At 45.1% G+C, this 23,995-nt stretch overlaps 1 protein-coding gene across 1 annotated transcript in view; it reads left to right on the plus strand.

Moving 5' to 3' along the window:
• Nucleotides 1–23,995, plus strand: part of traf6 (TNF receptor-associated factor 6) — a 52,994-nt gene that overhangs the window by 16,913 nt on the left and 12,086 nt on the right. Inside the window, exons 4-7 of the mRNA XM_078548874.1 lie at nt 1,142–1,462; nt 17,542–17,692; nt 19,028–19,186; nt 23,154–23,225. Of these exons, the coding sequence (XP_078405000.1) occupies nt 1,176–1,462; nt 17,542–17,692; nt 19,028–19,186; nt 23,154–23,225 (669 nt within the window). The 5' untranslated portion in view covers nt 1,142–1,175. The remainder of the gene's footprint in view (nt 1–1,141; nt 1,463–17,541; nt 17,693–19,027; nt 19,187–23,153; nt 23,226–23,995) is intronic.

Consider the following 23,995-nt stretch of genomic DNA (forward strand, 5'->3'; position numbering starts at 1 on the left):
GAAGTGAGGGCAGTCCCTTTTAAGGTGGCAGGAAGTGAAGCACCTGCGTGCAAAGTTGCCTGGTGGTTTAAATTTTACCCTTTACATGCACTCCGGATATGTCCAGCCTGTGCTGGTGCTTATGCCAGAGCAGAAGAGCTGTGATCTAAGAGCTAGGTGCCTGTTGGCAGCCAATGTTGAAGTTGTGGTTTGACATTTGACTAGCCTCACAGATGCACTTGTCGTAATGGAGAGCTGGTATAGTCGCTTCTGATGCATGCACTTGGGGGAATTGGCAGGGGTTCTGGATAATGCAGCCTTTTTAATGAGTGGACACAATTCTTAAGCTGACCTCTGTTGTTCTTTGTACTGGTTGGCAGGAGGAGAGAGGCTTCGACTTCCCTGAATTATTGTCCAGTTATTGCAATTATTAGAGTAACTGGAGGCTGTTTAGGGAGTTCGTATCATATACAATAAATCTCCTGTAGTGTTTCCCATGGATAATTCATTAACGTCAGTGCATTATGATAATGGTATTAGGTGGCAGACTTCAAAAATTTCATAACACCACCTACTATTCAGAGCCTGCAACTACATTGTTACAAACAACTGTTTACATATTGGATTTCAATTCGAAATGTTTATATCAGTTAAATATTGATAGAAAAGTGTGACCAAAAATCATGGTCCATAACTATGAATTTAATATGTAGTACAAATTAATCAGTTCAAAATGAAACAAAATATAAAAATAAAGCTGCCACTTCCTGGTATTTCTGACCTTGGTAACCTAACCTCTCTTCAAGGGCAGGAGACAGGGATTTCTGAGCAGTTGCCATATCCCCTCAGCAATTAACACTTGGTTAACCACAAGGTAGGCCAGTTGTCATCACTTCTGTACAGGGAGTATCTGAGCAGCAGCATTCAAGGGGCAAGCCTTTTAAGCACCACCCAGCTTAACAGCTAAGCGTCAGAACCATGCTACTAATGAGAAACACCATGGAAAATCAATCCTGAGGAAGTCTTTGCGCTTTCATACCTCTGGGTATTGGTTACCTGCGCAGTAGTTGTCAGGTAACCTGAGTCTAATAGTGAATGCTTTTGCTAAGTGACTATGCCCATTATGTGTGCCTGATCTTCTCTCAATGCTTTTCCATCACAGGATGATGAATCGCTCTGCACACTGAAGCCAGCGTATGCCACGTCTGGCAGTTACCAGGAGCATGATGGACTGCGACAGCAGCTGCGATTCCACATTCCAGAGCTCATGCTGTACTATGAGCAGTGGCACGAGGGACGATTGCAGCAACCATGGACAGTACTCCCAGACTGTGTTTGAGGAGATGCAAGGCTACGATGTGGAATTTGACCCACCACTGGAAAACAAATACGAGTGTCCAATTTGTCTGATGGCATTAAGGGAGGCGGTGCAGACACCCTGTGGCCACAGGTTCTGTAGAGGCTGCATTGTGAAATCTATTAGGTTAGTGGCTAATCTTCTTTTTCCTTGTTGCCCAGCATAGTGGCCTCTTCCACACTTTTACCCCACTCTCCCCTTCACCCCATCACCCCACCCCACCCCAAATACTCAGGATAAATCAGATCCCCTGCTTTGACATACCTATGCCAGGGTGCCAATGAATTGTTTTTGCCGCATTTGAGGAGAAAGGGGAATTTGAGGATTTAAGGGGAAAACAACAATTTATACTATATGTTTAAAGAGTGCTGATTGGTTGGCAAGTGGACTGATTGGTAGAGGCATTGCTATGGAGAATGCACCAGTGACGGTGGCTGACAGTTAACTGCCAAGCAATGTTTGAAATTTAGTCTAGGCAGCTTGACCCTGATTGGTAAAGGCATTGCCCTGAGGTATGAGTCAGCGAATGGCTGTCACTTATTTTGTTTATCTGAAACAGGCGCAATGTGTGTACATGTTCTTTCTGTCTGCATGGAACAGGGCCCTGTGCAGTAATATATGTAACTTCCAGTACATGCAAATGTGTCACAGTGCGAGCCTGACTGACAATCTTCAATTGGTTGTCAGTGTAATTCTTAGCGCACTGAGGATTATTTAGCAAATGTTATCCAATTGCAGAATAACATCTAATGTTTTTGCAAGCACGGACTGGTTGGGTACTTTCTGTACTTTGCCCATTGCGAACAGCGGCTGGGACATGCTGTTTGATATGATCCACTAGTCTTTGAGACGTATAGCCTACATACCAAGCATCACACTGGCACTAAAATTCATATATCACATTACTCGTTTGTGTGATAGGCAGAACGTCTTTTTGGCTTGGCGGCAGCATCCTGTTAGTGGCGAATACTGCCCATGTTGCTACTGCATAGTAGCAGTTTGAACCAGTGTGCTTCACCTGTTGCCCAAATTTTTGAGATACCTTGCCCTTCCTGCGTAATCTGAGGTAGACGGGGCACTTTTCAGGGCCGAGAGTGATGGCCTTCGGCCTGTTCATGAGTTTGCGCGATATAATGTATGAAATGATCTGGTCGGTAGCCATTATCCTGCAGGATGCCTTTGATGCCCTATTTCAGCATCAAGCTTGCATGGTGAGTAAATGGCTCGGGCCTAATTTACAAGGTTGTCAATAAGACCAATCTTATAACATGTGGAACTGTAAGAAGCCCAATGCATATATTGACCAGTGAAGGTAGGTTTGCGGTAGCTAGTGGTAGAGAACCCCCTGGCAGATTTCTCAACTAGTACGTCAAGGAAGGAGAGTTCATTTGGCTGCATCATTTCAAAGGTGAAATTGAGCACAGGATGGAGCCCATGAAGACATGTAAGGAAATCACTGCATGCAGCTGCAGATTTAAATATAGCAAATGTATTATCCACATATCGGAAATATGTGAGGGGTGGCAGGTTAGGTGTCATTCCATTGAAGACACATTTCTCATGGAACCCAACAAAGATGTTTGCGAGAGCTAGGCCTAGAGGGGACCCCATGGCAACAGCATCTATACATATCATTAAAACTGAACTCAACTGTGCGAGTTTCCAAGTTCATAAGTTCAATGAATACTGGTTCATGCAATGGTGGTGGGTTTAGATCTCCATGATATAGTGCTGCAGCACAAATATCAATGGTTTCCTTAAGTGGAACATTGGTGAATAGGCTGGCAATGTCAAATGAGCACATGGACATGACATTGCTATCGATATGCAAGTCCTGTATAGCCCTCGCAAATGTGATCCTTCACCATGTATGTGAAAAACTTGTTCAAAACTGGTTTTAACAATTCGCCCAACCATTTGGTGAATTCATGTTGTGCAGAACCAGTCATAGATAAGATAGGGCATAAAGGGACGTCACTTTTGCGTGTCTGGGGCAGCCCATACATATGCGAACATAGCGAACTGTGAGGACGAACCCTGTCATATATATCGTGCGGTAGCTCATCACTCTTACACAAGTCTAGTGTGATGCTTGGTATGTAGGCTGTACGTCCCAAAGACTGGCGGATCGTATCAAACAGCATGTCCCAGCCGCTGTTCACAATAGGCAAAGTACAGACTGTACCCAACCAGCCCATGCTTGCAAAACTTAAACATGGTGTTCAACATTAGATGTGATTCCATGATTGGACAACTTTTACTAATAACCCTCAGTGCGCTAAGAATTACACTGACAACCAATTGAAGATTGTCAGTTGGGCTCTCAGTGTGGCACATTTGCGTGTACTGGAAGCTACATATATTAATACACAGGGCCCTGTTCCTTGCAGACAGAAAGGACACATAGACACATTGCACCTGTTTCAGCTAAACAAAATAAGTGACAGCCATTTGCTGACTCATTCCTCAGGACAACGCCTTGACCAATCAGGGTCAAGCTGCCTGGTTTAAATTTCAAATGATGCTTGGCAGTTAACTGTCAGTCACCATCACTGGTGCATTCTCCATGGCACTGCCTCTACCAATCAGCCCACATGTCAACCAATCAGCACTCTCACATACAAAATAAATTGTTATTTTCCCCTTATATTGGTATTCTTGCTAAGTATCCTGATGAATGCAGATGAAAAGCTTCAACATATTCCTTGAATGATTAAATAACATAGAGAAACCAGGCTGAGTTTGCACAGATCTGTAAAATATTGCCTAGATTGTCACATTCTGGAGTGCTCTGTAATAGAGTTGGAGTGAAGTTTTCTTTTCAGTTAAAATAGTGACCTGCTTTAAGCCTGTTAAACATCTAAATAGCATGAAACTGCTCTTAATTCTGATTTAGCCAATAGCTGTTTGTATTTAATGTTACCTATTTCTTTAATCGCATTTCACATTATTCAGTTGGCATGCACTTAAATGTTATTGGAGTTATACATATCTTTTAACTTTGATTTGTCTTATCATTGTCTACACCAATGAAATAGTCCTCAAATCACTACTCTCAGTAATGACCTGCTTTCTTAACAGGTACTATTAAAACATTCTTCAAATTTTGCACTTTTGTGTTCTGAGTATAATTTCCATAGAGTCCATGATCATTAATTCATTTGGAAAGGGGCCCTTCAACCAAAAGCCTTTTGAGAGTCACTGTGTAACTGGACAAATCATACAGAGAGAATGAGAGTTTAAACCCCACCATGACAGCTTGAAAATTTGAATTGAGTTTTGAGAGAGGACGAGAAGGAAAGTGAAAGCGGAAAATGAAAGCGTCCTCTCTCAAAACTCAATTCAAACATTCTTGAATGTTATGAATGTTATGACATGCCAAGTGCTCATCCAGGTGCTTTTTAAAGGATGTGAGGCAACCCACCTCCACCACCCTCCCAGGCAGCGCATTCCAGTCCGTCACCACCCTCTGGGTAAAAAAAGTTTTTCCTCACATCCCCCCCCTAAACCTCCTGCCCCTCACCTTGAACTTGTGTCCCCTCGTAACTTGCCCTTCAACTAAGGGGAACATCTACTCCCTATCCACCCTGTCCATGTCCCTCATAATCTTGTACACCGCGATCAGGTCACCCCTCAGTCTTCTCTGCTCCAACGAAAACAACTCAAGTCTATCCAACCTCTCTTCATAACTTAAATGTTTCATCCCAGGCAACATCCTGGTGAATCTCCTCTGCACCCCGTTTTATAATTCATTCCTCAGAGTGATGGGGTACAGCATTTGATGTCTTCTGTCACCGATTTTGTTAACTTATGGTAATTATTATTAAACATACAGTTAAAAGCAGCACTTAGGACATAACCTTTTGAGTTTTTAGCTACAGAATCTGTTGCTGGCTGCTTGGGTGGAGCCGCGGGATTCGGCAATTGGACAGGTGGGTGAGAGGCAGAGCAGCAGAGCCCGAGCCACGGTGAGTTTAGGCAGACTGGGGTGGGGAGAGGAGCTGCTGAGTGAGTGGGTGGGTGAGAGAGGAGGGGGCTCGGGAAAGGGGCTGCTGAGTGAGTGGATGGGAGGGGTTGGGAAGAGGGGCATGTGTATGGTGGGGGCTGATTGGAGGAGGAGGGACTTTCCCTGGTGGCCGAAGACTCAGTAATATGGAGAACTTTGCTCAAACCTACATGAGTATGTAACATAATCTTTTTCCAGAGTACTTAAAATGCATATTTTCATATTTATATGGTGTATTTTTATATGTTGATCTGTAATACGTGAATTTTAATTTAAGGCCAGTATTTGTTGCCCATCCCTAATTGTGCTGGAGAAGGGGTTGGTAAGTTAAAATGGAGTCACATTGGAAAATATTTGCAAAACACTGCCACAGTACTTTGCTTTGCTTCACATAAATAATCCAGCAAGGTCATGTTCTGTTGTTAGCATGGGCTTCATCCTATATTACATGCACTGACTGCACTGAATGGTGAAACGCAGAGGTCACTTGGTAACTTGATACAAATGCATTGGTCCACAGTCTTGACAGTAATAGATGGTAAACAAAGGGAAAATTAACGTTTCTACCCTCTTGGAACCAATAATTTCGCCTATTTGATGTGGCCGTAAGCATTTGCATTCACCACGGATCTTAAAAAGTGCTATGATTACACAATTCTTTGCCACAAAAAAATTCAGAACTTTTTTTTATCTTCGGCCTTTCATCTCTGCTCCTTGACTTGCCCTTCCAAACTGTGAACAAAGGGATTTTTCTGGCTGTCTTGTACCTGTGGAATAATTTTAATCTTAACGAGTACTTTTTCCATGGACTGATACAACTCCCTAACCATTTTGTACCAGTCTTCTACTTTTGAAAAGGATGAAACCCCTTCTGCAAAACTTGGTGACTAATTAAAGCTATCTACTTTAAGTATGTTTATTAACTAATTTTATATGTTTATATGTTTATTGACTATTGCTTTAATATCCACCCTAATTCTATACTTCATTGTTACTGGATTAGAAATCCCTAGGCCTGGACTAATCCAGAGAACAGTGGCAGATTGAGAATTTGAACTCCGTTTATAAAACATATCTGAAAATAATGAATCAAATTTCTTTCTAAAGAATTGCATTGAAGCTCTCATTGTTAACTAAAGGTGTAATAGAGAAAATAACAACGTGAGACATTCGTATTTTGGAATAAGAATTAAGTAAAGACCTGCAGCCTAGTTAAATCTGTGCTTGCTGTTACTTCTGCTTAATTTTACTTAATAAACTATAGTTTACACTGATATCAAACAATGACAACTTGCATTTATATAGCACTTTTAAAATAGAAAAACATCTCGAAGCACTTCATGGGTTTGACCAGACAAAAATGGGTAATGAGTCAAAGATGGAGATATTAGGAGAGGCAATTAAAAGTTTGCTCCAGAGGGGAGCTTTTGAGTTGGGTTTCAAAAGGATAGAGGCAGAGTTTTAGAGATTTCCAGAGTGCAGGGCCTAGATGCTGAAGGGGGTGGGGCATCCACACAAGGCTGGAGTCAGAGGCATGCAGAATTCTTGTAGGGTTGGAGAGCCGGAGAAGATTACAGAACTTTGGGGGTGGGGGAGGGGTTGGGAGATTATGAAGGGATTTAATCATAAGGATAAGAACTTTAAATTTCTGGGATAGAGGATCAGGTCAGTGAGCACAGGATGATGGATGAATTAGGTCTTGGCATGGGTTAGGATGTTCTTAGTGAGCTCACTGGTCAGGATCAGAGGTAACAAAACCATAAATGTGGGTTTCAGCTGTCAGTGGGCTGAGGCAGGAGCAGATTCTGTTGATGTTGCGATGCTGGAATGAAGAAGTCTTTGTGCTTGAGAGGGTATGGGTTGGGAAGCTGGGTTCAAATAGGACATTGAGGTCACAAAGAGTTTGGTTCAACTGGAATAGTGGCATGGGGAATGGAATCGATGGCTAGAATATGGATTTTGGGCCTGAGGCTGAAGACTTTCCTAACATAGGTAACCTATCTGATAATCTTATCTGCAGTGTGATGCACATTGGGAAAAAGGCTCATTGTTCAATCTGCATCCAGCTATCTCAGATCATTTCACAATGAATGCTGTGTTTGATTCATGTGAAGCGTCAGTTTACCTGTGGAATAGCATTTTGCCTTTGGCCACGAAGAAAATATCTTGAATACATCCAAATTGTAAAAGATTTAAAGCTGACATGTTCCTTTGTGAATATTTTTAGATTTTTGTTTACTTAAGTAAGCTGCCACCTACCTGAAAGCATACCTCCTACTGCTACCCCTACATTAATAATCCCAAATGACCTTAACAACCTTGGGTTGTTTGTCAAGATTTGCAGCCATATGCATTAAATGAGTTTATCTCTGTGCTTGTAGTACCAGTAACTACAATTGCGTATGAGAGGGAGCTGTGGCACATTACTCAAGCTGGTAGCATCCCCCAGCATCCTGTGTTGGTTCAGTCCTCTTTAGTCAGACTTACAGTCAATCACAACCAGGAAGTATGTGGTTTTCATTTTTGTTTGTGATAGTTTAAGCTGGTCTTAAACCATGGGAGTGGCAATATTATATAACAAAGTGTGAACAAAGGATTCCAGGACTGCAACATGCTTGTTACTATAGTAATAACATTGTGACATTTCCCTACCGAATGGGAGCTGCATCAGTGAGTGCTTTGTCACAGTTTGTGTCAGCATTGGCTCAGTGGTAGATCTTACCTCTTCATCAGAAGGTCATGGGTTCATAAGATAATTGTTCGGAGGGACCGGGGCATGCGTTAGAAACTGGAAGGAGCAAGTGTCTATGGTGCAAAGAAAACTGGGCATGTGGGAGCAACGCTCCCTCTCCATTGCGGGTAAGAACCTGGTAATCAGGAGTGAGGCACTCTCGCTGTTGCTGTACGTGGCGCAAGTCTGGCCCATTCCAGACTCCTGCGCGATGGCGATCACCCGAGCCATCTTTCGCTTTATTTGGATGTTGAAAATGGATCATGTCCGCAGGGACGCGATGTACAAGCCTCTAGATAAAGGGGAGAAAACGTGCCCAACATCGCCCTCATACTGATGGCCACCTTTGTGTGCGGCTGCATCAAGCTGTGCGTAGACCCTCGGTACGCAAACACCAAGTGTCACTACGTGATGAGGTTCTACCTGTCCCTGGTGTTGTGAAGGATGGGTCTGGCCACGCTGCCGCGGAACGCTCCAAGTAGTTGGACTGTGCCGTACCACCAGAGAAACACCTTTGACCACAAGTCCATCAGGCAGTGGTCACACGTAACGTCTTAGAGGCCCTGCGAGAAAAGGAAAGGGTGGATGCTGTGGGATGGTTGCCCGAGCAGACTGTCAAAGTCATTTGGCAGAATGCCTCATCGCCAGAACTTTCCAACAAGCACCAAGACGTGGCTTGGCTGGTGGTGAGAAAGGCCCTCCCCGTCAGATCCTTCCTACACGCCAGGAGTCTCACCCCCTCTGCATGTTGCCCTCGAGGTGGCTGTGGTGGGGAAGAGACCGTTGTTCACCTCCTTGTGGATTGTGCCTTTGCAAAGGAGGTCTGGAGAGAGATGCAGTGGTTTCTGTCGAGGTTCATCCTGAGCAGTTCTGTGACACAGGACTCTGTGCTCTATGGGCTGTTCCCAGGGACACACACCGAAACAAACATCAGCTGCAGCTGGAGGATCATCAACTCGGTGAAAGACGCTCTTTGGTCTCCCCGAAACTTGTTGGTCTTCCAGCCCAAAGAGTTGTCCCTGACTGAGTGTTGCAGACTGGCACATTCCAAAGTCCAGGACTACGTGCTGAGGGACGCACTAAAGGTTGGGGCAGCCGCCGCAAAGGCGCAATGGGGAAAGGTCACCTTTCTGCCATAGTGCACCGAGGAGCTGGGAATTGTTTAGAGCCCCTCGGGTTGTACAGCTCAAAATGAATGTATGCATTGAATACTAATTGTATTATAATTGTATTGAAGCACCTCAGAGTGCAACATGATGTATGTTGATAACTCCAATACCATTGTCTGATTGTCTGCATTGACCATATTGAAATGATTGTAATATTCATTGATTGTATTGATGCAACTTGTGATACATGTGTAAAAGTTGAATCTGATTGTACTTATGTGATGGTGATTTTGAAATGTTTTGGAATGTTCTTCCAGATATTTTATGAATAAAGTATATTTTTCAAAAAAAAAAGAACTAGATCGCTTCTCGGCCTTTTGGCTAAGATCAAGTGTAGTCGTGAAGCTATAAGCAGTCGAGCCCCATACCATGGGGTACGTAACATCATTCGGGTGACGGTGAAGGACAGCGAAGGAGGGGCACCCATGGATTGGGCCTTCTTCAGCAAGCGGATCCTGTTGAAGGTGTGTGGATTTGAAGCGGCAGAGATCTACTGCCTGCAAGACTTCACCAGCGCTAGATATTTTGACGTGACCTTCAGGAGTGTGGCAGCTTGCGTCAAGTTCCTGAAGGTGTTCGAGGAGAAGAGAGACCAGCCGGAGATGAAGATCCTGACGGTGGAACCGCTCTTTGCTCTGCTGTTGCAACAGGACCGTGTGGTGACGGTGTATCTCTACAACTCCCACGTCCCTGTCCCCGATGTGTTCATCTTCCTCACCAGGTACGTCGACAGGGTTGGGAGCTGCGCTGAGGTTAGAGACGCCTTAGGGATTTGGACATGCAAACGCCAGATCAAGGTCACGCTCAAGACCGATGGGAAGGGAGCCATCTTCCATCCTCCTTCCAGCTTCGCTATCGGGGGAAGCCGTGGCTACCTTTTCTACGCTGGGCAGCCCAAACTTTGTCACTCATGTGGCAAGTCTGGTCATGTGGCGGCCAATTGCAGTGCCGGCCTCTGCAAGAACTGCAAACAGGAAGGGCACCAGACAAAGGACTGCAAACAGACTGAGTGCTGCAACCTGTTTGGCGAGGCAGGCCATCTCTACAGGACCTGCCCCAAACGCTGCCTCATTTATGCACAGGCAGCCAAAGCCAACGAGGGGGAAGCAGATGATATGCTTCGTGTCACTACTACTAAGGACACTTGCAACCCTCCAACACCAAGGCCTCCAGTGAGAACAACGGGACAAAGGAGGGCACAGAGAGAGACAAGGTGGAGGAAAAGATTGAGGCAGCAGACAGCCAATCAACTGCACTGCCCCCTGAACCTCCCACTCCTCAGGAGAGCGAATCAATGGAGGAGGAAGCAGCAGAAAATCAACAGGGGGAGTGGCAGCTGGTGAAGAGAGCCAAAAGGAAGAACGGACTAAGAGGGGACCAAGCCACTTCCCAGACAAGTGGCAAGAGGCATCTCCCATCTGACATGGATGACAAGGGCAGCTGCTCTTCGGACGAAGAAGGGCAAGGGCGGCACCTACAGAAGAAGTGGCAAAGCTCTAGGGAGTTGGAGGATGAGACACCCGAGCTCCAGAACATTGGAGACAATGAGGAGACCAGCACACCCCAACTTTGCCTACAACCCGAAGAGGCCAGCGCACCCCAGCCCCAGGAATCTGGGAGCAGTGAAGAGCTCAGCGCACCCCAGCTCCGGGAAGCCGAGAGCAGCAACGCCCCAGAGGGGGAGAGGATCGGAGAGACTTCTCCAACAGAGAACATTTCAAATCTCGTTCCTTGCACGAACCCCCAGATGCCACCTGAGCGGAACATCTCCAGTGCGGTGGTTCAGGACAGTTTCCTCAGCCCATCCAAAGTGAGGCAATTTGTGAACACTATGGATATGCAGGAGCAGACCAAAGGTCTGGAACTCTCAAAGACAACAGGTTTGGTAAGAGACTAAATGCTTTAAAATGGATGTAAAGATTGTATCCATAAATGTGGGTAGCATTAAATCTACTATGCGATGTGTTGCGACCTTGGACTACCTTGCCAAAGTCAAAGCTGACCTGTTGTTTCTGCAGGAGTGTGCAATACCGCACCTCAGCTCCTACAGGCAATGGTCACGATGGTGGTCCCATGGGCCATCGATCTGGTCGGGCGGAAACGACTCTTGTTCCCCCGGCCTGGGTATTCTGCTGCAGGGAAGCAACTTCACCGTCTTCGAGGTTAAGGAGGTGGTGGGCGGCCGCCTCCTCGTAGCAGATGTAATGTACAAGAATGCTCCACTGCGGTTAATTAACGTGTACGTCCCGGCACAAAAGGGCGAGTGGCTGGCGGTCTTTCAGCAGCTCCCACTGCTGCTGGCGACCTCCAGGCCGGTCATTCTGGGCGGTGACTTCTACTGCATCATCGATACGGCTGGACGATCCGGTAGGGCTGACAGCAGATTGGACGCTGCGTCCAGATCCCTGATGGAAACAGTAAAGGATGCTAAGCTGCACGACATCTTCAGCAACCCTGCAGACGGAGCGCAGCGTAGATACACCTGGTCGCGGCCAGACGGGTCCATCTGTTCCAGGATAGACTTGCTGTTTGTGTCCCGTGCGTTTGCAGTCAGATCCACCGACGTCAAACCAGTGTTCTTCTCTGACCACTGCCTCCTACTGGCTGACTGTCACTTAGAGGAAGACCAGAGGGTGGGCAGGGGGGGCATGGAAGCTAAACGTGCAACTGCTGACCCCAGAGAACATTGAGGAGCTCAAGAGGGATTACAAAGGTTGGAGAACCGTGAAACCCCTCTTTGAGTCCCTGACACACTGGTGGGAAGCGATCAAGGGAAACATCAAGAGGTTTTTCATCCTCAAAGGCGCCCAGAAAGCTAGAAAGGAACAGAGGGAAATGTCCTGACTCCAGAGAAACATGCAGAACCTGATCCGGCTGCAGTCGATGGTGGTCGATGGCAAAGAGAAACTCCAAGAGGTGAAGAGCCAGCAAGCCTCGCTCTTTGCCTCGGAGGCCTCCAAGATCATCTTTCAGTCCAGAGTCCGCTCCATGGAGCAGGATGAGACGTGCTCACGTTTCTTCTTCCAAAACGTACACAGAGAGAGCTCTGTGATCAGCAGCCTGAAGGAAGAAGATGGCTCAGTAAAGTCATCGCTGTCCGACATTTTGAGGATCAGCAAATCCTTTTATGCCGGATTGTATGACGTGAAGCCCACAGATAGCACGGCCTCCCAGTCCTTCCTGTCCTCTATCACGGAGGTCTTAGACAACAGTACACGGGAGAGCCTAGACAAACCGCTAATTCCCGACAAACTAACTAAGGCCCTTGAGTCCTTCGAGAAGAGTAAAACTCCCAGAAGTGATGGCTTGCCGGCGGAGTTGTATTCGGCTCTGTGGGACTGGATCGGCCCAGACCTGCTAGAAGTGTACGAGACTATGCTTTTGGCCGGCAGCATGTCAGAATCCATGAGGAAAGGCATCATCACCCTCATCTACAAGCACAAGGGGGAAAGGGAGGAAATTAGAAATTGGCGACCCATTTCACTGTTGAATGTGGACTATAAGATTCTGTCCAAGGTCATCGCCAATCGGGTCAAGTCTGCTCTGGAATTGGTGATCCACCCTGACCAGACCTGCACTGTGCCGGGCAGGAAGATCTCTGACAGCCTCGCGCTGCTCAGGGATACGATTGCCTATGTGCAGGACAGGGGTGTGGACACCTGCCTCATCAGCCTGGATCAGGAGAAGGCCTTTGACAGAATATCGCACACCTACATGGTGGATGTGCTCTCCAAAATGGGGTTTGGGGAGGAAATTCGCAATTGGATCCAACTGCTCTGCACTAACATCAGTAGCGCAGTCTCAATCAATGGGTGGGAATCAGATAGCTTTCCTATTAAACCTGGAGTCCGGCAGGACTGCTCTCTCTCCCCTGTCCTGTTTGTGTGTTGCGTAGAACCCTTTGCTGAATCCATCAGGAAGCATCCAGGCATAAGAGGAGTGACAATCCCAGGCAGTGGAGGCACTCGGGTCAAAGCCTCCCTGTACATGGACGATGTCGCTGTCTTCTGCTCGGATCCTCTGTCGGTGCGCAGACTGATCCACATCTGCGACCAGTTCGAACTGGCCTCGGGAGCCAAGGTAAATCGTGGGAAGAGCGAGGCCATGTTCTTTGGGAACTGGGCTGTCCCATTCACCGTCAGAGCTGATGGCCTGAAGGTGCTGGGGATATGGTTTGGAGGGACCGGGGCATGCGTTAGAAACTGGAAGGAGCGAGTGCCTATGGTGCAAAGAAAACTGGGCATGTGGGAGCGACGCTCCCTCTCCATTGTGGGTAAGAACCTGGTCATCAGGTGTGAGGCACTCGCTGCTGCTGTACGTGGCGCAGGTCTGGCCCATTCCAGACTCCTGCGCGATGGCGATCACCCGAGCCATCTTTCGCTTTATCTGGAGGTCAAAAATGGATCGTGTCCGCAGGGACGCGATGTACAAGCTTCTAAATAAGGGGGGAAAAAACGTGCCCAAATCGCCCTCATACTGATGGCCACCTTTGTGTGCGGCTGCATCAAGCTGTGCGTAGACCCTCGGTACGCAAACACCAAGTGTCACTACGTGCTGAGGTTCTACCTGTCCCCGGTGTTGCGAGGGATGGGTCTGGACACGCTGCCACGGAACGCTCCAAGTAGTTGGACCGTGCTGTACCACCTGCCCCTCGTGGAAAAATTTATGCAGAGGAACACCTTTGACCACAGGTCCATCAGGCAGTGGTCGGCACGTAACATCTTAGAGGCCCTGAGGGAAAAGGAGAGGGTGGATCCTGTGGGATGGTTCCCTGAGCAGACTGTCAAAGTCATTTGGCAGAATGCCTCATCGCCAGAAATTTCCAACAAGCACCAAGGTGTAGCTTGGCTGGTGGTGAAAAAGGCCCTCCCCGTCAAGAGTCTTACCCCCTCTGCACGTTGCCCTCGAGGTGGCTGTGGTGGGGACGAGACCGTTGTTCACCTCCTTGTGGATTGTGCCTTTGCAAAGAAGGTCTGGAGAGAGATGCAGTGGTTTTTGTCGAGGTTCATCCCGAGCAGTTCTGTGACACAGGACTCTGTGCTCTATGGGCTGTTCCCAGGGACACACACCGAAACAAACATCAGCTGCAGCTGGAGGATCATCAACTCGGTGAAAGACACTCTTTGGTCTGTCCGAAACTTGTTGGTCTTCCAGCGCAAAGAGTTGTCCCCGACTGAGTGTTGTAGGCTGGCACATTCCAAGCTCCAGGACTACGTGCTGAGGGACGCACTAAAGGTTGGGGCAGCCGCCGCAAAGGCGCAATGGGGAAAGGTCGCTATCTAAGACCTTTCTGCCACAGTGCACCGAGGGGCTGGGAAAGGTAAAGACCCCTTGGGCTGTACAGCTCAAAATGAATGTATGCAGTGAATACTAATTGTATTATAATTGTACTGAAGCACCTCAGAGTGCAACATGATGTATGTTGATAAGTCCAATACCATTGTCTGATTGTCTGCATTGACCATATTGAAATGATTGTAATATTTATTGATTGTATTGAAGCACCTCGTGATCCATGTGTAAAAGTTGAATCTGATTGTACTTTTGTGATGGCGATTTTGAAATGTTTTGGAATGTTCTTCCAGATATTTTATGAATAAAGTATATTTTTCAAAAAAAAAAGAACTAGGAGCAGGACTCGAGAGCCAAGGTAAATTGTGGGAAGAGCGAGGCCATGTTCTTTGGGAACTGGGCTGACCGATCCTTTGTCCTCTTCACCGTCAGGGCTGATGGCCTGAAGGTGCTGGGGATATGGTTCGGAGGGACCGGGGGCATGCGTTAGAAACTGGAAGGAGCGAGTGCCTATGGTGCAAAGCAAACTGGGCATGTGGTAGCGACGCTCCCTCTCCATTGCGGCTAAGAACCTGGTCATCAGGTGTGAGGCACTCTCGCTGTTGCTGTACGTGGCGCAGGTCTGGCCCATTCCAGACTCCTGCGTAATGGCGATCACCCAAGCCATCTTTCGCTTTATCTGGAGGTCGAAGATGGATCATGTCCGCAGGGACGCGATGTACAAGCCTCTAGATAAGGAGGGAAAAAATGTTCATAAAATATCTGGAAGAACATTACAAAACATTTCAAAATCGCCATCACGAAAAGTACAATCAGATTCAACTTTTACACATGGATCACAAAGGTGCCTCAATACAATCAATGAATATTACAATCATTTCAATATGGTCATTACAGACAATCAGACAATGATATTGGAGTTATCAGCATACAGCATGTTGCACTCTGAGGTGCTTCAATACAATTATAATACAACTGGTATTCAATGCGTACATTCATTGTGAGCTGTACAGCCCGACGGGCCTGTACCTTTCCCAGCCCTTTGGTGCACTATGGCAGAAAGGTCTTAGACAGCATATCGTTTGCCTTCTTAATTGTTTGTTGTACCTGCATGTTAACTTTCAGTGACTCATGAACAAGGACACCCAAGTCCCTTTGAAGTTCAACACTTCCCATCCCCTCTCCATTTAATAAAATATTTATGTATTTCTGCTTTTCCTACCAAAGTGGATAACCTCACATTCCTCCACATTGTATTTCACCTTCCAAAGTTTTGCCTACTTGCTTAGCCTCTTCAAATCCCCTTGAAGTGTCTTTCATCCTCCCCACAACTCGCACTTTCACTTAGTTTTGTCTCATCTGCAAACTTGGAAATATTACATTTAATCCCCACATCCAAATCATTGATATAGATTGTGAATAGCTGGGGCCCAAGCACTGATCCTTGCTGTAGTCACAGCCTGCCAACCTTAAAATGACCCATTTATTCCTACTCTGTTTTCTGTTTGTTAACCAGTTCTCAATCCATGCCAGTATATTACCCCTAACCCCATGTGCTCTAATTTTGTTTGCTAACCTCTTGAGTGGAACTTTAGCAAAAGCCTAAACACACCATATCCACTGGTTCCCCCTTGTCTATTCTGCTAGTTACACTTTCAAAAAAACTCCAACAGATTTGTTAAGCATGGTTTCCTTTTCATAAATCCATGTTGACTCTACCCAGTCCTACCATTAAGTGTCCAGTTATCACATCCTTTATTACAGATTCTAGCATTTTCCCTACTGCTGATGTCAGGCTAACAGGCCTGTAGTTCCCCATTTTCTATCTCCCTCCTTTCTTAGATAGTGGGGTTACATTTGCCACCTTCCAATCTGCAGGAACCATTCCAGAGTTTATAGAATTTTGAAAGATGATCACCAATGCATCTACTATCTCTGCAGCTACCTTTTAGCACTCTGGTCTGATCATCAGCTCTGGGGCATTTATCTGCTTTCAATCCCTTTAATTTCTCTAGTGCTTTTTTTAAAACATATTAATATCTTGCAGTTTCTAGTTTTACACTAGTCCCTTGATTCTCCGTTATTCTTGGGCAGTTTTTAGTATTTCCCTCTGAAGACAGACACACAAAGTATTTGTTTAGTTTCTCTGCCATTTCCTTATTCCCCACTATTAATTATCCTGACTCCGCTTGTAATGGATCTGCATTTGTTTTTGTTAATCTTTTTCTTTTTGCATACCTAAAGAAGCTTATACAATCTGTTTTTGTTTCTTGCTAGCTTACTCTCACTCTATTTCCCTCCCTTAATTTTTTTAAAATTCTAAAATGTTCCCAATTATCAGGCTTGCCATTTTTTTTTTGGCAACTTTATACGCCTCTCCTTTGATCTAATGCAATCCTTGATTTCTTTTGTTAGCCACGGCTGGAATGCTTTCTTTGCTGAGTTTTTGTGCATTAAAGGAATGTATTTTTGTTGTAAACTATGTATTAGTTCTTTAAATGTTAGCCATTGCCTATCTACCGTCATACCTTTTAACATGGTTTCCAATGTATCATAGAAAATTTTGCCCCTTGTACCTTATAGTTTCCTTTGTTAAGAGTTAATACCCTAGTCTCTGATTGAACTACATTACTTGCAAGCCCCACTCACGAGTAATCCTGGCTGGCACTTTAGTGCAGAACTGAGGGAGTGCTCACTCTGAGGGGCTGTCCTTTGGATGAGATGTTAAAATGTCCGATATCACAGGAGAATGCAAGATATTCCACAGCACTATTCAAAGAAGAGCTGGAGAATTCTCCCCAGTTTGCTGTCCAATATTTATCTCTCAACCAGCACCATAAAAAAAATAATTTATCTACTGCCTCTTTGCGGGGAGGGTGGGAGTGCAGCGGCGGCAGGGTGGGGGTTGTGGTTGCGCTGGGAGGAGGGGTGGATAGGCTGGGACGTGGTGGGGCCGCCGGGAGGCCAAGACAAGGGTTCTAACCATTCTTTATTTGAAACCTCTCAGGGATGCTGGACACAAGTGCCCTGTGGATAACGAGATGCTGATGGAAGCCCAACTTTTCCCAGATAATTTTGCAAAACGGGAAATTCTTTCCCTGACGGTCAAGTGCCCCAACAAGGGCTGTTATCAGAAAATGGAGCTACGACATTTGGAGGTTGGTTTGGGGGTGTTGTTTCTTTTCCACTGATCAGGTTTATTTTTCACCACTTTGTGATTTGTTGCCATTGATTGTTTTGGCTTTTTTAAAAGTTGCACGCCTGATTCTCATTGGCTATACTTAGTAAAATAGGGTAATAGGAAGGCTCCCCTGTTTCAAATTGTGTGCCTTATTCTTTAAAATGAAACGTATAGCATCCACAGATTGTCAATACACCGATTACCACCACAAAGCCCACCTTTCCTCAACCTATTGTCAAAGTGCCAGTCAGTTTAAGTGGGTCAGTGCTCTGTTCACTGTGGTCACTGGCCATACAGAGCCAGTCACTGCTGGATCCTGTGTGGTCATTGGCTATACAGACTCATTTACTACTGGATCCATTGTGGCCATTGGCCATACAGATCCATTTACTACTGGATTCAGTGTGGTCATTGGCCATACGGAACCTTTTACTACTGGATCCATTGTGGCCATTGGCCATACAGACCCATTTACTACTGGATCCAGTGTGGCCATTGGCCATACAGACCCAGTCCATGCTGGATCCAGTGTGGTCACTGGCCATACAGACCCATTTACTACTGGATCCAGTGTGGCCATTGGCCATACAGACCCAGTCACTGCTGGATCCTGTGTGGCCATTGGCCATACAGACCCATTTACTACTGGATCCAGTGTGGTCATTGGCCATACAGACCCAGTCCATGCTGGACCCAGTGTGGTCATTGGCCATGCAGACCCAGTCCATGCTGGACCCAGTGTGGTCATTGGCCATACAGACCCAGTCCATGCTGGATTCAGTGTGGCCATTGGCCATACAGACCCAGTCCATGCTGGATTTAGTGTGGCCATTGGCCATGCAGACCCAGCCAGTACACTTTGCTGTCCCTTCCCCACATAACGTGACTCTGAATTAACAGCTAGGTGTCTGGGCTCAGGAGTCTAATCATGGAGAGGCAAGAGACAGCAGTGAGGGTGGAGGGAAGGAAAGTTCATACAGAAGTGAGCTGATTTATTTTAAACAAATACTGGCCAGTATTGTTGGCAATACAAGTTTCCTTACTCCTTGGGAAACCTTTTCAGTCACCTTGCTTCAGTCACAGCCAGCTTTCCCTGCCTGTGCTTCCGTGACTGGACCTTGAGGCCAACTTTGGTTGGTGGGGTTGGGGGGCGTCCACAGAGAGAGGAGATCTGGTTGCAGTGTATTGACCTTAAAAGTGCTAAATAAAATTTGAGCAAGTTCTTGGTGACAGCTGGAAGTTTATGACCATTTAATGTGTACAGAAATTTGTTTCTTTGCCAGTGAGCCACTTTGTGCTGTGTATGTTACAGGACCACCAGGAGCAGTGCGAATATGCCTTTGTTGACTGTCCGCAATGTGCTGCTTTGCTCTGGCGAAAGGAACTGCAGGAACACATGGAATCTGACTGTCCCAAGAGGCCTGTCGCCTGTGAGAACTGTGCCATGCTGATGGCCTATCAGGACAAAAAGGCAGGCTTCCTTTTTCCAAACCCTATCACTCCCACATCTCTGTCCTCCTCCAGCTAGGAACGCATGCAGCCCATCTGGCCTGTGGACTTCCTGTCATTTTGTAGATATTTCAAAATGTTCTAGTGTTGCTTCCCTATTTGAAAGTGATTTATTTTGTTTCCTTCCCCTTTCTTCATTGTCCTTGTGCGCCACCTTGTCTCCCAGCTGTCAACACTGAGGACATGTTAGGTGAAATAATAACAGAAAATGCTGGAAACCCTCAGCAGATTATGACAGCATCTGTGGAGAGATACAGAGTTAACGCTTCAAGCACGTGACCTTTCATCAGAACTGGGAAAGAAGGTAAATGTTGGTCAGAACTTCCTCATCGGTCCCTTTCTACCTTGAAGAAATTCTGACCTATTATTTACTTTCTTCCCCAGTTCTGATGAAAAGTCACAGACCTGAAACGTTAACTCTGTTTTTCCCACAGACGCTGTCATAACCTGCTGAGTGTTTCTAGCATTTTCTGTTTTTATCTCCAACTTCCAGCATCTGTAATATTCTGCTGTTCGAGGCATGTTAAGAATTGGGCATAGATACAAACCCAGTTGAATGCACATGGAGCGGGGGTTATTTTTCACATAGATGTACTTCAAACAGGTGACTGTTCTAAATGAAAAAGAGAGCGGCAGTCCCTGCTTCTGGCATCATTCCCTAAACATGGAGGCTTTAAGATGTCTTTTCCCATGACTGCCAGTTTGCTGCTCTTGAGTGAACAAGTGTTCAAGGGGAAGATGGAGTCTAGTTTAACATTTCCACTGAAACTCTGATAGTGCAGCACACTCAGTACTGCAGTCAGCTTAGATTATATGCCCAATTGTTTGGAGTGGAATATGAACTGATTCACGGCTGAATTTTGAGCCTAACACAGACGGAGAGTGCAGCGATCTCCTGTTTCTGTTTTAGTTGAAGTTTAATTGAAGCTACTAGCTTCTCCCAGAACCACTTGAGCTTTGCAGGCTTCTTCCTTTAACTGCTGGGGCTCCTTGAGCAGTAAGCTTCACCTTTGTCTTCCTCAGTAGCAGGGTGGTGTTCTTCATTTAAGTGATTTTTAAAGTTTATTTGTTGGAATGTGGCATCGCTGGCTATGACGGCATTTATTGCCCATCCCTAATTGCCCTTGTTCAGAGGAAAATGAAGAGTCAACCCATTGCTGTGGGTCTGGAGTCACATGTTGGCCAGACCAGGTGAGGATAGCAGATTTCCTTCCCGAAAGGAATAATAATACACAATAATCGACAATGGTTCGATGTGGTCATCATTAGACTTTTAATTCCAGGTTTTATTGAATCCCACCATCTGCTGTGGTGGGATTCAAACCCAGGTCCCCAGAGCATTACCGTGGGTCTCTGGATTACCAGACCAGTGACAATACCACTATGCCACCACCTTCCCTACCAAGCAGAGGAAAAAAATGTGTTGGAGTGCCAATGTATCATTACCAGTGATGGTAAAATGTAGGCCCCCGCCTTAGTTTTTAAATAGTGACGTTACGACTGTTGAGAGTCGCCATCGTGCTGTTTTTCACACAGATTGAGCTTTCCATTCCCTAGTGGGTAACTCTGACACCAGGCAAGGGAGGATATTTGATAGAAGTTGTCTTGCCTCACTTTCAAGGACTCTGGTGCAACTAGCTAGCTACCTGTCCCCTCTCCCACTAAGGCCTAGGATATGAGATGGATATAAAATAGTTTTAGTGATTGATCTTCTCCCTGCCTCTCCCTCACCCAACCCAAATTGAGTTCCTTTTGCCACAGCATGATGGTGTTTGCTTAATTCAATGCTCCAATAGATCTGACCTCATGTTATCTGCAGGAACCAGAACTTCAAGGATGATGGCCACATCCTGTGGGCTCAATCATGAATGCTAACCCTTTGGAGGAAGGACGCTGAGCACGAAACAAGCACTCCCTCAAATTAAAGTTAAATAACATATTCAGAGAGGACAGAGCTCTTGCCCACTGCTTAATGGGCAGTTCAAAATGATAGATGACTGACTGATTTCCTGGTCCCTGTTGACCATTATACAACGTAGAGCAAAAAAGAGGAAGAAAAATAATAATTTTCATATTGAAATACTAACCTGAAAGTTCAGTGTGGAAATGAGCATTTTACATTTAAATAACCCTGGTTTGTACACCAGAGGGCAGTGTCTTACTGCACACCTTATATCAGAATCAGCATTTTAATAGGTTCAGCTACAGAAAACCAAGTTAAACGTGTTCCATCCAAAAATGAGCTTTCCTTTTTAATCTTTACTGGTTATTCTTGATATGTTGAAAAAAGTATTACCTGCTGTATGCAGACGATGGACTGCAAATCAAGAGGCTTTTTTTTAACTTCTTCAATTCATTGAAAGCCAAACACCATTTTATTTTTCTGCCTGTTATATCTCTGGTTCTCATGTACTTGTACCACTGAGAGATTTTATGTAATTGCTTATTTAGTAGTTAGCTAACCAATTTATTCACACTCTTAATTACAAAGCTAAAATCTTGCAAAACAAGCACCTTATACAACCATAGAATTAAAATGGACAGGACCCCTGTTATGATCTCGGTATAGGCCCGTAACTTTTCAAAAGAAGTTTGAGCTCCCAGTTAATAATTGGAAAAATTACTACACTCATGATTTCACATTTTAAACAAAAACTTCTACTGTTTAAGAGTTAAAGCAAGTATTACGAATTTAACACTATTTCATAAACACTTATACTTTAGACCTGAAAATATCAACAGAACACACTGTTCTACTTTTATTTCCATTTGAAAGTTCTCCTATACAGGATCTTGAGGATTCTTTCACTACCGGGACCAAACAAGGTGTGCCATAGCTCTCATGAATTCACTTTAATTCTTCTGTGTTCCTGATATTCTCTGAGGTATGAGATTTATTGGGGTCCTTCCACTAGCATCCAGCAAGGTGAACCCTCCAACTCTTCTTCAACACCTCAGTTGTGGACCCCCCAACTCAATCACGGGTCTCACTGCATTTTGTTTGATGAGTTCAAATCAGAAACACCCCTGGTTTCTGATAGTCCTCTGCAACTGGTTCCAGCTGCTTTGCAGCTCATGAATCAGTCTTCAAGTGCCTGTTTCTCTGAGAAATCACACAGATAAAACCCAAATCCAAAAAGAAAATCTCCCTGCAATCTATCGCCATGGCAACGTGGCACCCCTGTGATGTATCAAATAGAGATTTAAATTAATTATCTCCAATTCCCAAGCCATTCCTTTGATTTGGAAAACCATCTGATTGATTTAAACCCTGTGTTATTGATTTAGCTGTAGACACCCTGTCTCCACCAAGAAGCTCGAAGAGGGGGCCACCCATTGATTAGTGTTTTCCCACTTCTAACTCTGGTGACCTTATTAAATAAACATTGACCACCCTTTGATTTGCAATTACTCTAGGTTTGTTTCCCTGCTTCCCAAACCAGGTGTTTCCATTTATCTTGCATGTAAAAATTTTAATTCCCAAGCTAAAATTTATACTCCTAAAATATATGAACCACAAAATTAGATATTGGTAACACTCCAATGGCCAAAAATACTCCCATTTATTTCCACTGTCTGAAATTCCAATGACCAGATCCCTTCCCATAAGACGTAAGAGCAGAAGTAGGCCAATCGGCCCGTCGAGTCTGCTCCATTCAATGAGATCATGACTGGTCTGATAATACTCAACTCCACTTTCCTGCCATTTCCCCATAACCCTTGATTCCCTTAACAAGACCATAAGACCCATTCATTCCCATTCTACTGAATTCTTATGGACCAAACCTTTTCTCAATGTCAGTGAACTAAAAATAGTATAATATAGGCAGCATTGTACAACAATTAGAGCCCTGACCTTGATTCCTAATCTAACTCATGAATGTTGCTGTTTGACTTTTATCGAACTATGGATTTTGTTTATGATTCAGGATCATGATCTGAATTGTCCATTGGCCAATGTTACTTGTGAATACTGCAACATGGAGCTAATCAGAGAACAGGTGAGTGGATCCAATGATGTTACACTATATATACTATTAAAAATCCTGTGCGGACATATTTTCTAATAATTCTTGAGATGTAGACAAGGCCAGGAGCACTCTGTAGCTGGATATGGTGGTAGGTGAGTCACTGCCTTGAGCATTGTACAGTCTGTACAGTGAAGGTGCTCCAACAAAACTGTTAGGGAAGGAGTTCACATACCTGGGAACACTGGATACAGCAAAGGCAATGGGCCCTGCCAACATATACTAGCTGTAGTGCTGAAGACTTAGGCTCCAAATTAGCCACACCTTTATGCAAGTTGTTTATGCCAGCACAGCTACAACACCGGCATCTATCTGACAAAGTAGAAAATTGCCTAGCTATGTGTTTGCCATATAAAATCCAAACTGACCAATTACCACCCATCAGAATGTTCTCGGTTATCAAAATGATGGAGGTAATGTTGACAATAGTGGCACTTACTAACCAATAACCTGCTCACTGATAACAATGACAACAACAACTTTATTTTATATATATATATATATATATTTTATATATAATATTTTATATATATTAGCACCTTAAAGAGAGCAAGGCACCTCAAGGCGCTTTAGAGGAGTGTCATTTGAAAACTTGACACCAAGCCATATAACCGACATTAGGACGGATGACCAATGGGTTTGGTTTTAAGGAGCATCTTAAAGGAGGAAAGTGAGAGAGAGAATTCCAAAGCTTGGGGCCTTGGCAACTGAAGGCAAAACTGCCAACAGTAAAGTGATTAAAA

Source organism: Cetorhinus maximus, chromosome 9 (genome assembly GCF_964194155.1).
Source record: "Cetorhinus maximus chromosome 9, sCetMax3.hap1.1, whole genome shotgun sequence".
Classification (NCBI taxonomy): domain Eukaryota; kingdom Metazoa; phylum Chordata; class Chondrichthyes; order Lamniformes; family Cetorhinidae; genus Cetorhinus; species Cetorhinus maximus.